The 15,777-nt window shown below is 34.7% G+C and overlaps 1 protein-coding gene across 1 annotated transcript in view; it reads left to right on the top strand.

Annotated features, from left to right (window-relative positions):
• LOC108537538 (exocyst complex component 4) overlaps positions 1 to 15,777 on the top strand; it is a 661,401-nt gene that overhangs the window by 94,919 nt on the left and 550,705 nt on the right. Inside the window, exon 6 of the mRNA XM_017885082.1 lies at positions 10,130 to 10,373. Coding sequence (XP_017740571.1) covers positions 10,130 to 10,373 — 244 coding nt within the window. The remainder of the gene's footprint in view (positions 1 to 10,129; positions 10,374 to 15,777) is intronic.

Consider the following 15,777-nt stretch of genomic DNA (forward strand, 5'->3'; position numbering starts at 1 on the left):
TGATAGAGGGATAATATTCTTGAACACATGTGATTTAAGTTATGTAGATTGAAATCATATATGTGATTTTTGTGTAATTTGTGTATCATGTGTGGTATAAGGAATGACATCTACCAAGAGTTTCTATAGTAAACACTGTTATTGTCCTATATCTTAGTTAACATGTACAAATATAAATGAAATAATTTAGTTTATTAAGTAAAAAGTTGAAGTATATCACCAGGGCCCTTACCTTCTGGGGTTTGGTGATGTATATGTATGGTATGGCATATGTTACTGATCTTGTCCCACCAAATATACTGAACAAAGGAAGCAGTCATGATGAACTGGTGGTCTAGATTGCTTTCTGTACTTGCTAGGACATGAAGTAGTTTTTTAAATAAAATATTTAACTGTATAAATAGTCTATTTAGCTTTTTTATATGTTGTTTTTTAAATGAGCCATCTATAATATAGGTATACATGTAAGTAGCTGTAGGCTATGGTAACCAAGGATATATAGACGTAAACTCTACTTTTTTTTGAGACACAGTCTTGCTCTCTTGCCCAGGCTAGAGTGCAGTGGCACGATCTCAGCTCACTGCAACCTCTGCCTCCTGGGTTCGAGCAATTCTGCTGCCTCAGTCTCCTGAGTAGCTGGGATTATAGGTGTGCACCACCACACCGAGCTGCTTTTTGTATTTTTAATAGAGACAGGGTTTCACCATATTGGCCAGGATTGTCTCGATCTCTTCAACTTGTGATCCACCTGCCTTGGCCTCCCAAAGTGTTGGGATTACAGGCGTGAGCCACCACGCCCAGCCTGTAAACTATACTTAGTGGAATCATGGAATTGTAGAGAATGAAAGGACCATAGATATTATGTAGTCAATCCTTTCATGAGTCCCAGAGAGTTTTAGCTAAGCCCTCCTTTCATGATTCCATTCTTAGCTTCAATCACAGAGATGATTTATAGCCATTTAGACGTATATACCAATATATTCTTATCTCTATATATAATGTTTGTGTGTGTGTGTATGTAGGGGGCTGTGATCACAAGCACTTGGGACCAAGAGAATTTTAGTAGAAATAATTGGTTAAAGGGCATTCAAATCTTTTAATGTTTAGCATTATCTTATCAGTCTGTGAAAGTCTTCAAAACTAGGTTTGAGAAATCTTCACTCTTTAAGACCCTCAGAGCAGAATAATCAAGGGTAAGAGATTTGGGAAAGGAAGTAAAGTATTTCTAATTTTAAAGTGTTCTAAAACCTACATGCTGAGTACATATTGTAGCAATATAGATACTAGGGAATGACTAGGAGTTCAGTCGTTTGGAAATATGTATATTTTGTTATAATTCTGGTGTGAGACTTTACTGAATTCCTGTTAACTTATTTTTGTACAGGGTTTTTTTCATAAAGCACCAATAATTCTACCTGACCTCACAGGGTTTTGTGATATTAGACTAGTCATGGTTGATTATATTATCCTTTTAAATTGCCTTTTAATTTTCAGCTGATGTAAGTGAAATAGATAATATAAATTAATTAATATTGGATCTGTTCAGTGTTTATGCTCTAGGATATTTCAGGAAACAAACAGGAAGATAAGGTTCTAAACAAGTGCCATTTGGGGCTGTGTCATTTTATTACTCATACCTTGCTTATTTGCTGTTTTTTAGTGGGCTATCTATCATATTAGTGTGTATATAAGAGGCTACATGTGACATAATCTCAGGCCTTATTGATTTAAACTGCATTTAGCTCATCACTAATCACCTTTGTGGCAGTTAGCTGCAGTGGTCGGGGGCACTTTGTATGTGTCACGTTTGTGACTTGTGCTCTTTTGTGAACAGCATTTTGTCTCACCTAAATTCCGGTTACTTTTTTGTAGTTCTTGAAGCTCTGCTTACAGTTTTGCGTGTTTCTACCCCCAATCCCTAAACATGCTGGATTTAGTTGGCTCATTGACTGCTAAATACTTTTCTCTCCTTGCTGTGGTGTTGGTTTTGCTGGATGGAGTACTTCTGATCTAGCTTCTTCATGTGTAAAACAAAACCAGTAACTGAAATTTCAAATTTGGAAATATCAGTGTCTTTTTTTTGATCTGCCTTCAGCATTGCGTTGTCATCTTTATGAGCTTAAGACTTCTTGGTTTTATTCCAAGTTTTACTAATATTCAAAAAGTTTATTTGTTAAATCCCATATCATCAAATGCCCTCCACATTGCAAGTAAAACCACATGAATCTGGTCATTATACCTCTCTCTCCTTATAGATTTCAGGGATCTAATGAGTCTAGTAAGATTTGCATCATGGATAATTAGAGGACTTATTCTTATAAGAATAAAACTTGTGTAAGTGATTATATCATGTATGTAATTAAAATGGTTTTGATTCAGATTTAAATGCTTTTTTTTTTTATTGTGGTAAAGTCATATACCATAAAACCTACCATTTTAACCATTTTGGAATGTACAGTTCCGCAGTATTAAATACACTGATAGTGTTGTGCAACCATCACCAGCATCCATTTCCATAACTCTTTTCATCTTGTAAAACTGAAACTCTGTACTCATTAAAGACCAATTCCCCATACCCCTCTTCTCCCAGCTTTTGGCAACCAGCATTCTACTTTCTGTTTCTATGAATTTGACTAATCTAAGTACTGCATATAAGTAGAATCATACAGTATTTGTCTTTTTTTTGACTGAGTTATTTCATTTAGCATAATATACTCAAGGTTCATCCATGTTGTAGCATGCATCCAAATTTCCTTCCTTTTTAAAGCTGAATAATATTCCATTGTATGTATATATCACATTTTGCTTATCCATTCATGTGTTGATGAACACTTGAGTTGCTTCCACATTTTAGTGATTGTGAATAATGCTGCTATGAAAATGAGTGTACTCTTCAAGACCCTGATATCTCTTCAAGACCTTGCTTGCAATTCTTTAAGTATATACTCAATTAGAATTGCTGGATATATAGTAATTTCATTTTTAATTTTTTAAGGAACTGCAATACGGGTTTTCATAGTGACTGTACCATTTTACGTTCCCAATAACAGTGCACAAACGTTCCAATTTCTCCACATCCTTGCCAACTCTTGCTATTTCCTGTTTTTTTTTGGGGAGATGGTGGTGATATTAACAGTAGCCATCCCAATGAGTGTAGGACAGCATCTCATTTTAGCTTTGATTTGCATTTTCCTAATGATTAGTGATGTTAGGCATCATTTCAAGTACATATTGGCCATTTGTATATCTTCTTTGGAAAAATGTCTATTCAAGTCCCTTGCACATATTCAAGTTGACTTTTTTGTTGAATTTAGGAGTTCTGTATGTATTTTGTATATTAATCCCTTATCCAATATGAGATTTTGAATTTTTTTCCCAATCTTTTGGTTGCCTTTTTACTCTGTTCTTTGTGTCTTTTGGTGCACAAAATTTAAAATTTTCATGCAGTCCAATTTGATTATTTTTTCATTTATTGCTTTTGTTTTTGGTATCATATCCAAGAAATCATTACCAAATCCAATGTCATAAAGCTTTTGCCCTGTGTTTTCTTCTGAGAGTTTTATTGTTTTAGGTCTTACATTTAGAACTTTGATCTATTTTGACTTAACTTTTGTATATGGTGTTAGATAAGGATCCAACTTCACTTTTTGTATGTAGATATTGTTTCCCTGTACCGCATTTGTTGAAAGGCCATCCTTTCCCCATTGAATGGTCTTGGCATTCTTGCCAAAAATCATTTGACTGCGTATGTGAAGTTTTTTTTCCTAGGGTCTGTTTTCTATTCCATTGGTCTATATATTTGTTTGTGTGCCAGCACCACAGTGTTTTGATTACTGTAGCTTCTAAGTAAGTTTGAAATTAGGAAGTAAGTTTTGAAATTAGGAAGTATGAGTCTTCTAGATTTGTTCTTCTTTTTCAAGATGGTATTGGCTATTTTGGATCCCATGAGATTCTGCATGAATTTTAGGATGGTCTCTCTCTGCAAAAAAATGTCATTGGGAATTTGATGGGGGTTGCATTGACTTTGTAGATTGCTTTAGGTATAATAGTATCGACATCTTCACAGTAGTAAATCTTCCAGTCCATGACATGGGATGTGTTTCTATTCATTAATTATAATTTATTAATTTAGCAACATTTTATAGCTTTCATTATATAATGAAAGCTACTATATATGTATATAAGCTATATAAGTTTTTCACCTTTTTTGTTAATTCCTGATTATTCTTTTAAATGTAAATTGAATTATTTTTATAATTTTCTTTTGAGATTGTTAGTGTATAGAAATGTTAGTGTATAGTTAGTGTATAGAAATGTTAGTGTATGGAAATGCAACTGACTTGATCATGGTGTATAGTCCTATAAGTATGCTGCTGAATTCAGTTTGTTAGTGTTTTGTTGAGAATTTTTACATCTGTATTCATAAGGGATATTGGTCTGTAGTTTTCTTAAAGTGCTTTTGTCTGGTTTTGGTATCACGGCAATTCTGGCCTCATAGAATAACTTAGGAAGTTTTCTTCCTTCTTCTAGAATTTTTTGGAAAAGTTTGGTTTTCTTTAAATGTTTGGTAGAATTGACCAGTGAAGCCATCGGGTCTAGAGCTTTTCTTTGTTGGGAGATTTTAGACTACTTATTTAATCTCCTTACTAGTTATAGATCGATTTGGATTTTCTATTTCTTTGTGATTTAGTGTTGATAGGTTTTATGCTTCCAGGAAATTGTATGTTTCATCTATGTTATATAACTTGGTGTTGTACAATTATTCACAGTACCCTGTTATCAATTTATTTATCTAGAATCAATGGTAATGTAACTTCTATTTCTGAATTTAGTCATTTGAGTCTTCTCTATTTTTTTCTTAGTTCACCTGGCTAAAGGTTTGTTATTTGCCCAGACTAGCTCGGTTGGGGAGACCGTAACCCAGTGGTGCTACAGGAATTAAAGACACACACACAGAAATATAGAGGTGTGAAGTGGGAAATCAGGGGTGTCGCAGCCTTCAGAGCTGAGAGCCCCAAACAGAGATTTACCCACGTATTTATTAATGGCAAGCCAGTCATTAGCATTGTTTCTGTAGATACTCGATTAACTAAAAGTATCCCTTATGAGAAACGAAGGGATGGGCCGAAATAAAGGGGTGGGTCTGGCTAGTTATCTGCAGCAGGAGCATGTCCTTAAGGCACAGATCGCTCATGCTATTGTTTGTGGTTTAAGAACGCCTTTAAACGGTTTTCTGCCCTGGGCAGGCCAGGTGTTCCTTGCCCTCATTCCAGTAAACCCACAACCTTCCAGCGTGGGTGTTATGGCCATCATGAACATGTCACAGTGCTGCAGAGATTTTGTTTATGGCCAGTTTTGGGGCCAGTTTATGGCCCAAAATGGGGGGCCTGTTCCCAACAGTTATTTTTGATGATGTTTTCAAAGAACTAACTGTGGTTTCATCAGTTTTTGGTATTGTTTTTCTATTCTCTATTTTATCTCTGCTCTAATCTTTATATTTTTTCTGCTAGCTTTGGTTTAGTTTGTTCTTTGTTTTCAAATTCCTTAAGCTGTAAAATTAAGCTGTTGTTTTGAGATCGTTTTTGTTTTTTACCGTAAGCATTTATAACTATAAATTTCTCCTTTTTTTGCTGTTTTTCCTGCACCCTGTAAATTGTATTTCATATGTTGTGTTTTCATTTTCCTTAATCTCTAGGTATTTTCTAATTTCCTTTGAAGTTTCTTCTTTGATACATTGGTTTTTAAAGAGTGTGTTAATTGACACAAAGTTGTGAATTTTCCCTTTTTAACTTTGTTATTGATTTCTAACTTTATCCCTTTTAGTTAGAGAAGATACTTTGTGTGATACATTCTGCTTAAATCTATTGAGACTTAATTGGCAGCCTAATATATGGTTTGTTCTGGAAAATGTCCCATGTGTACTTGAGAAGAGTGTGTATGTTGCTGTTTTGGGGTAGAGTGTTCCATATGTGTCTGTTAGATCTAGTTGGTTGATTGTGTTAGGTCTTCTATTTCCTTATTTCTCTCTGGTTGTTCTATCAATTATCAAGAGTAGGATATTGAAGTCTTCAACTGTTGTAGAACTGCGCATTTCTGCCTTCAATTCTGTCAGTTTTTGCTTCATATATTTTGATAGTCTGTCATTAGATGTATAAATGTTTATAATGGTTATATCTTCTTACTGTGTTGAGCCTTTTATTAATAAATAATGTCCTTGTTTGTCTCTTGTAATCTTTTTTGATTTGAAGTCTATTTTTTTCTGATATTAGTATAGTTACCCCTGCTCTTTTTTTTGCTACTATTTTCATGGAATATCTTTTTCCAGCCTTTTACTTTCAGTCTATTTGTGCCTTTGAATCGATTTTGCCTTTGTAGACAGCATATCATTGGGTCATGAATTTTTATTCATTCTGCTAGTCTCTGTCTTTTGGTTGGACAGTTTACCCCATTTACATTTAAAGTAATTACTGATAAGGAGTGACTTATTTCAGACATTTTGTTATTTTTTTCATATGCATTATTATTTTTTTGCCCTTCATATTCTACATTACTATATTATTTTGTGTTTAGTTGACTTTTTATAGTGAAATGTTTAAATTCCTTTCTCATTTCCCAATGGTGTACATTCTGTAGCATTTTTCTTTGTGCTTACCATAGGAATTATGTTTAACATTCTAAAGTTATAACTCTCTAACTTGAATTTGTACCAGTTTAACTGCAATAAAATACAAAATGTCCACCCTTTAATGGATTTGTCCCTAACACCTTTGGTTGTTGATGTCACAAAATTGTATCTTTATACATTGTGTGCTCAAAAACATAAGCTAATAATTCTTTTAAATGCAGTAGCCTCTTAAATGACGTAGAAAACAAAATGTGAATTTACAAACCAAAGTTAACAGTAATACTAGCTTTTAGACTAATTATTTTAAAAATCTTTTAATATTCTAAATTATGTAGAAAACAAAGTTACAGTTAGAAATAATTGTCTTGTAACATTACTAATTTTTATAATTGCCTAGACATTTATCTTTATTGAGATATTTATGTCTTCATATGCCTTCTAGTTACTGTCTAATGTCCTTTCTTTTTAACATGCAGGACTTTCTAAAGCATTTCTTGCATGGCAGTCCTGATGGTACTGAAATACTGTAGCTTTTGTTTACCTGACAATGTCTTAATTTTTCTCAATCACTTTTGAAGGACAGTTTTGCGAGATACAGAATTCTTGGTTGACAGATTTTTTATTTGTTTGTTTTGGCACTTTGAATGAATCCACTGCCCTTTGGCCCCTGAAGTTTCTGATGAGAAATCTGTGGATAATCTTATTGGGGATCCTGTATGTGATGAGTAACTTCTCTCAAGATTCTCTCTTTGTCTTTTGAAAGTTTGATTCTAATGTGTCGTAGTGTAGGTCTCTTTGAGTTCCTCTCACTTGGAGTTTGTTGAACTTCTTGGATATTTATATTCATGTATTTCATCAAATTTGAGATGCTTTCTGCTATTATTTCTTTAAATATTCTGTGCTCTTTTCTCTCTCTCTTCTCCTTTCAAAACTCTCACAATGTCTAAATTAGTGCATTTGATTGTATCCTGTGGGCTCTCTTCACTTCTCTTCAATCTTTTTTCTTTCTGTTCTTCAGATGATAATTTCTACTGTCTTATCTTGACATTTGCTGATTTTTTTCTTCTCCCTGCTCATATCTGCCTTTGAATCCCTCTAGTGAATTTTTCATTCCAAGTATACTTTTCAACTCAAGAATTTCTTATTCTCTTTTTTTTAGTTTTTATATCTCTTTATTGATATTGCCAGTTTGTTTATATATAATTTTCTTGACTTTCTCTATATTTTTTGTTATTTGAGCATCTTTAAAATAGTTAAAACTTAAAAAAAAACTTTTAAAAAGTTTTTTTCTTAATATATCTACCATTAAGTCTTTTTCAGGGACAGGTTCTGTTGATTTATTTTTTTTTCCTTTGACTGGGCCATATTTTCCTCTCTATTTGTGTGCTTTGTGATTTTTTTGTTGTTGAAAACTGGACATTTCAGTTTAATGATGTGGTGACTCTGTAAATCGGATTCTCCCTCTTTTCCAGGGTTTGCTGGATTTTGATGTTGTTATTGTTTTATAAATTACTATAGCCAGTGTCTATCCCAAGGATCAGCCTGGGCGTTAATTTAAGATCTCCTCAAATTAAGCTTTTCTAAGCCTGCACCTTTACATGAGCATGCACGGTCACTTTATAATTTTTTGAATACATTCAGTTGTTTTTGAATGTCCTAGTCCCAATGTTTGGGTTTAAAAGGGAGCAAGAGAAAATAAAGGTGGTGGGGGAAGGCTGTTGGCTCTTTAAATTTCCTGGAATTTACTTCAGCAAGAGTAGGAGAGGCTTGAAAAATTGGAGGAGGTGCAACAGCAATGGTCACCCACCTCTTTGTACCTCTGTGATTAGAGGAAGCAATCAGCGATCGGAGCATAGATTATTGATACTTGGTGGGCAGGGTTCTTTTTGCCCACCATGTCTTCACCAGGTGTGTGCAAGGTACTCCAGGAACAGGTACAGGGATGTCTGCCACAGTGCTGGGTAGCTACTGTGGTAAGAGCTGTAACTGACCGAAATTAACCACAATTTACCATCTAAGCCTTCCCTTGGAAGTTGCAAGCCTTACATAGACTCCAGAGTTACAAAATAGTTACATCAGAGAGATTCTGCCAGTACAGTCGTGTAGGTGGGGAGATTCCTGGTGCTTCCTACTCTGCAGCCTTCCCAGAATCCTCCTTAAGTGCATTTTATAAGTTGGGAACCCCCAAAATAGGGACTGAGGAGAATGCCCTACAGTGGATTTCAGATCATCTGAAACAGAGGTTTTACGGACTTTATGCAGCAGTTACAAGAACTCATTCCATATACTGGGATGTTTTCTTTCTTCCCTAGTAGATTTCAATACCATTCCAGTAGTGCTGAATAACTTAGAATGACTTGTAGTCTAATTGAGTTTAAATCTACTAAGGAAGAATGTATTCATTCTTTCAGGATATTGCATATTGTTAAAATCTCGCATTTGTTTTCAGGGATGGAGGACAGAGGTGGATGGGGCAAACTTTTGACTATTAGTCTCCATCTTCAGGCTTATGTCCACTTTTGCTTTTGTATATCTTAATCCAGCCATTTGTAAAATGAGGCAGTTACTTTTAAGTGAGAGATTTGTAACCTGTTTTTTTTGGCAGTTGTGGAAACCTGGAATTCCTATGTGAAGTTTTGCATATGTATATTCATTCTTTGGAGAGCAAGGCCTTTGGCTTTCAGTAGATAACAGAGATCTCCTATCAGCAGTTCTCCCCTCTCCCCAACTTGCCACAGGGGTTAAAAACTAAAGTTTTGGTTATTTCTTCAATTTCAATGCCAGATTGTTTGAATGAATGCTGTATTCTGAAGAGCTACAGAGGCTTTTGATGTATAACATTACTTCTCAGAAACCTTTCATGGATTATTAGCAAGATCTGTCTCCTATAGATAATGATGTTGTAGCAGATTATGTTTAAAGAAAAACAGGTTGTTCTTTTGTATTTATGAAGTACCTCTTCGTTACTCTATTTCCTCAAAGTCTTGTCTCACTTGTATGTACTGTTTTTCCTTAATCTTTTTAAAAAATTTATTACAATTTTAATTTATTTACCACCCTTTCCCCTGTGTGTGTTTATGATGTCTTTTTCTCCAGTGACTTACCACTTTTAACTAACAAATACAAACCTGAGGCTAGGATCCAGCTCTTTAGAATTCTCTTGCAGCACCACATATGGCATTTTATAAACAGCAAGTGCCTAATAAATGTCATGGGCCAGCGGACTCATGGCAGAAGTAGTAGTCTGTGGAAAACTTCCCATGGTGATTTGTTTACTAATTTTTATTGCGTCTGCCTCTTATTACTAACTGATGGGTATGATTTGAGGAATACAAATGTTATTTTGTGACTCTTGGATGGTTATTGGGCAAATATAATTTAATTGAAAAATCCTCTTTAATCTTAAGAGAGTAATCAAGGCAGTGATTTCATTTATTAGACTGCTCTTTTTTGGGGTTTTTGAGTGGAGTCTGTATCTGTTATTGTTATTATTTAATTTTTCAGTGAGGGAGATAAATCTGCAGGACATCAAGGAAGATTTAGAATTGGATCCAGAGGAAAACAGCACCCTTTTTATGGGTATCCTCATTAAGGGTCTGGCCAAACTGAAGAAGATCCCAGAGACAGTTAAGGCAATCATAGAGCGCTTGGAGCAGGAGCTGAAGCAAATTGTGAAGAGGTCTACAACCCAGGTGGCAGACAGTGGCTATCAGCGGGGGGAGAACCTTACTGTGGAGAACCAACCAAGGTAGGTGGGAGTGTAGTTTGTATTTTTGATAACTCCATTTACTGTACATTTTCTAGGCAGAGCGTAAGTAACTTATCTTCTGTTGATGTTATTTTCCTGAATTTAGGATACTATAGCCCATACAGGCCAGGTGCAGTGGCTCACGCCTGTTATCCCAGCACTTTGGGAGGCTGAGGCAGGAGGATCACTTGAGGTCAGGAGTTTGAGACTAGCCTGTACTGGTAGTGAAACCCCATCTCTACTAAAAATACAAAAATTAGCTGGGCATGGTAGTGCATGCCTGTAATCCCAGCTGTTCTGGAGGCTGAGGCAGGAGAGTTGCTTAAATGCAGGAGGCGGAGGTTGCAGTGAGCCGAGATCACACCACTGTTCTCCAGCCTGGGTGACAGAGCGAGACTCCGTCTCTAAAAGAAAAAAAAAGGATACTATAGCCCATACAAACTTAGATTGGTAAAAACAGCTTGACTAGGCATAATTCAGCTGTCTGCTTTTTGATATTGTTGAAAAATTTAAAGCATATTGTCACTGAGTGAAAAATATGGACGTATTTATAGTAAAGACTGTCGATATTTAAACATATTTAAAGAATAAATAAGTTGAATCAAATAATGTAGTAGCTGTTGTACACATACTAAGTACTCAGCAATGTTCAAGGCAATTTATGTATATTATCTCACTTAATTATCACTACAACTGTATGAGCTAATTATTAGTATCCACATATTGCAGTTAGAAGAACTGGAGCTCAGAGATTGAATAATTAGCAAGCTCTTAGAACAGGTGGCTTGTCTTGGTGTTGAATACTAGTCCATTTGATTCTAAAATCCATGGTCTTTCCTGTGTCTTATGCTTTCTTCTTTAATGTGTAATGATATTTTCCAGTAGACAAATCAGTCTCAGGAATTTTTAAAACAATAAGATTTGAATTTCATAATGCTTGTTTCATGTGGAGAGTACTGAAATTCAATTCAGATTCTAACTTTGTGACTATCATATGCTAAGGGATCATGTGTGACAAACAAGAAATCATAATCTTGTAGATAAGTTGTTAAGGAAATATCTACTGTTTTTACTTGGGGCGTAAAATTTTTTTAAAAGAAGATAAAATTAAGGAGAAATAATAACTCATTTAGTATAGAGTTCTCTGTAGACTTATTTAAATTTTTTGGAAAAAATATATTCTGTATTTCTATGTTCTTTTGCATATCTAAATAACATTGATTTCAGTTATACTTTAACATTTCAAAAATTAATTTCCTTGTAAACTTGATTCAAAAGTACTATGCTTGGTGAATGAAACTACCCTTTATCCTTCTCCTGCCACAGAATGTTTCAAAGTATATATCTGGCCAGGTGTAGTGGCTCATGCCTGTAATCCCAGCACTTTGGGAGGCTGAGGTGGGCAGATTGCTTGAGGTCAGGAGTTCGAGACCAGCCTGGCCAACATAGCGAAATGCCGACTCTACTAAAAATACAAAAATTAGCTGTGCGTGGTGGCGCATGCCTGTAGTCCCAGCTACTTGGGAGTCTGAGGCACAAGAATTGCTTGAACCAGGGAGACGAAGGTTGTAGTGAGCTGAGATCACACCACTGCACTCCAGCCTGGTTGACAGAGTGAAACTTCATCTCAGAAAAAAAAAAAAAAAAACAAAACGCAAAAAATCATAAAACAAACAAAAACACCAAAAGTAAATATTTGATGGGTTTTGGAGAACAGACCTGACTTTGTATCCCCATTTTTTGATTTGCAAAATATACCTGTCTTACAGAGTTGCTTGCTTTAGATGAGGTTATATGGTTGTGGTGGTTAGTGGAATAGCACCAGTAAGTACTATAACATGCATGCATGCATGCTTGTGTATATGCATGTACACATGTGCATATGAATACACGTTTATTATCGGTGTCTTCCTCAAATTCCATGTTCTTTGATCATTTACATCATGATCCAGAGAAGCTGGAGAGTGGTTCTTTGAGCTTTGCCTTTCTTCTTTCTTTGCCTGGTACCTGGATTTTCGTGAAGACCTTTTGACTCCTTACTGATGATACTCTAAAATTCTGGTTTGCTCTTTGCCCTGTTGCTGCAAGTTCCTAGATGAATACAGTGAACTTTCCTAGGGAAATAACATTACTATAGTATATATCAGAAATAAAACAAAAGGGCATGGATTAATAACTTTTCTGCAGATCTCATTATAGTACCTTTAAAAAAGCACTGTGTCTTTCATAGGAGTTTCATCTTTTTTTTCCCCCTTGCCTAAACTCCTTCCAGAATTCATGAGTGGAAATTATAGCACTAGAAGTATAATGGAAATTCAGCACACTGCCCTGGGAAATACTAAATGTTTCTCTATGAGGAATGAGTCAGCAGCAGGATTTTTTTTCCCTGTTAAGTGTCTTTTTTTTTTTTTGTCGTATTTTAGAAAGCTTTTGTAGGCAGGGTATATTGGACACTAACAAGTGAATGAGCTGTTTGCCTTGGCTTTATGTCTATAATATAATCCCATTTTATAAAACATACAAATTCAACATTTGGTACCCAAACTGTTTATTATGAGACAAAATAGTACAGAGAAAGCAAATATTTGGAGTAAACCAGTTTGTTAGAAGATCAAAGATTCAATTTGGGGGTTGGGATTCCAAATGACTGATAATTTTGAGCTAGTCTCTAGTTGTTGTGTACTATCAAATGCTTTAAAACTTTTCAGAAATTAATTCTCTTGAATTAAGCACAGTCATTCAAAAATGATTAGCACTGTTGCTTCTAAAGGATTGGAATTTTAGAAGCAATATTGTCAAATTATCGCTTACAGCTTGTGGTGCTTTTGTGCATTGAATTTTACTTAGGAAGGTATTAGTGGCATTTATTTCAGAGAGAAGTAAAATCACAATACTTGGCATTATTTTTTACTATTGTTTACCATTCATGAAATTTTATGGTTAAAGATCCATGAATTTATTTTTTTAAAGAAAGTTGGAACATAGACCAAAAAATTCATAAATCCTGTTCCCCAACATGCATATTTTCTCCCCCACCCTCCAATGAAATATCCTGTTCTAAAACATTAGCTATTCTGAGACAAGATACCCATACTGTAACTTTCCCTGAAGGTTTCATCATCTTATTAAATATATTCTGGTTGTGATGCATTGCAGGCTTGTTTTCATTTGTCTTTATGTAAAGAGAATTAATGTTGTATGCTATTTTGCTAGAAATGTAGAAGGAAACAAGCTAGTGAATTCTTTCTTGCTTTTAATTCCTACAGAGCCAGGATACTTTCCCAGCCAGTTTTTTAAGAAATCACTTTGGTGACCTACATATTATTTTATTTTATTTTGTTTTTGATCTCCCAAACTATCTGTTGTCTATTTATAGGAGAAATATTTTGTCTTTTCTGTTCATTCATAATCTATCAGTGTCTTTAAGCCTCTACTTACTATTAAAGGAAAATACTCAAATACAATTATTGCCAACTTGATAAACATTAGGGTAACATTTGCCTTGCTAATTTACCAGAACCACCTGCTACCCATTATTTCTCTAGAAAGGTAGGCAGTGTCTTCAACTTCAGATGGTGACTGTGGCCTGAAGCCTCTGCATTTCAGAATCGATTTCTTCAACTCCGGCTGCCTGATTGTTGATTCTGTCCCAAAATCTAATTCATGAGTATTTTTATATTATTTTTATTTAAAAGAAGCTGGAAGGAGTTCTATACTTAACAAATAAGAAAAGCATAAGGAAGAGATGGAGGAAAAACTTACCAAAGATGTGGTATCTTGTCAAGAATATGGAAGAAAAGAATGTGGGAAAAGAGAATGGTTGGCATGTGGGAGGAAAATGGACCTGTTTAAATGCAAAGGCAAAAATTCATTGCACAAAGGGATGATGGAGGTCAGCTTCACTTAGGTAGAGCTGTTGGTCCTAGAGAGGGCAGAAAGCGTTGAGTGAGTTGAAGCCATTGCTTCCAGGGAGACATTGCTCTCTTTTGGAAGGAAACCATTTTAAAAGCTTCATTGACCTCTGTTATGAAGAAAGAAGATTAAATGTCAGATGTGAAAAGCAGAGAACTTTGTGTGTTTTGCGCTTGTTGTGATATTGAAGAAAGCTTCATGCAAAACATGGGAAACAAATACGCTTAATGCTAAAAGTAGTTGTGTTTGGTTAGTAGGCTTGTAGTCTTTGCTTTTTCCTATTTTGCACCTCAAGTTATAGTGAAAATAATTCATAATCAAGAAATTACATTATTACTTAGGTTATTTTAATCACAAGAAATTATTAGAAATTAAAATGCCTACGGGAGCATGAAAGTTCATAAAACTAAATTTTAATATAGAAAATGTAATACCTGTTTTAAACCAACTTGACATCGTTCATTAATTTTATTATTATGTGTAACTTTATATATGTTTGGTTATTTATTGGCTGCCTCTAGAATGGAAGAGAAGAGAGCATTAGTTTGTCTTATTCAGCACTGGTGTATCTCCAGAATCTAGTACAGTGCCCACCTGACCCATAATAAATTTATCGTTGATTGCAAGAATAAATTCCACATTTATGAAATATCTGCCATGGACCAGACACCGGGCTAAAATGCCCAACAAATTATATGTGGTCCCTGTCCTCCTGGAGTTTAAAGGGGGAAGAAAGGCATTACTCAAAGAACCCTAAGATGTGAGAATGAAAGCAGCCAGATTCTTGATAGGCCATTTTCACTGATTTTGCTTACCTCTGTGTTGATTAAATTTTAACTGTTGCCAAGTGTGCTTTTAGAGATGATACCAGTTTTTCATGTCATGGATAATGTTTGAGAGTTCCTATATACCCTTGCCAACAGATTGTATTATCAAATACTTTTATCCTCGCCAATCTGAGAGGTGAAAAATGGTATTTCCAAGGTGGTTTGGATTTGCATTTTTATTATTAAGTACGGTTACACTTCTTTTCGTTTGTATAAAAGTAACTTGTCATAATATCTGGGTTATATATGGATGTATTACTTCAAAATAAAATAGGTTGTGAGTGACTGAGGATACACTTACAATAAGCCATGAAATGATACTGAAGCAGGGTAATAGGTACAAGGTGGTTCATTATCCTATTATCTTCACTTTTTTAATGTTTGAAATTTTCAACAGTACAATATTTAAATAGTGTTTATTTCCTTTTCAATGAATTATTTTTCTAATATGTTTGTCTTTTATTGATTTGTAGGAACTCTTTACATTTTTCTAGTATGTTTGTCTTTTATTGATTTGTAGGAACTCTTTATATATCTAGGAAATTCGTTCTTTGGAATTTATTTTGTAACTTTCTGCCAGTTTCTCTTTTGACTTCATGATGCTTCTGGGCATGTAGACATTTGTTTTAATTTTTTTTTTTTTTTTTTTTTTTTTTTTTTTTTTT

This window comes from Rhinopithecus bieti, unplaced genomic scaffold (assembly GCF_001698545.2).
Source record: "Rhinopithecus bieti isolate Rb0 unplaced genomic scaffold, ASM169854v2 scaffold_13262, whole genome shotgun sequence".
Classification (NCBI taxonomy): Eukaryota; Metazoa; Chordata; class Mammalia; order Primates; family Cercopithecidae; genus Rhinopithecus; species Rhinopithecus bieti.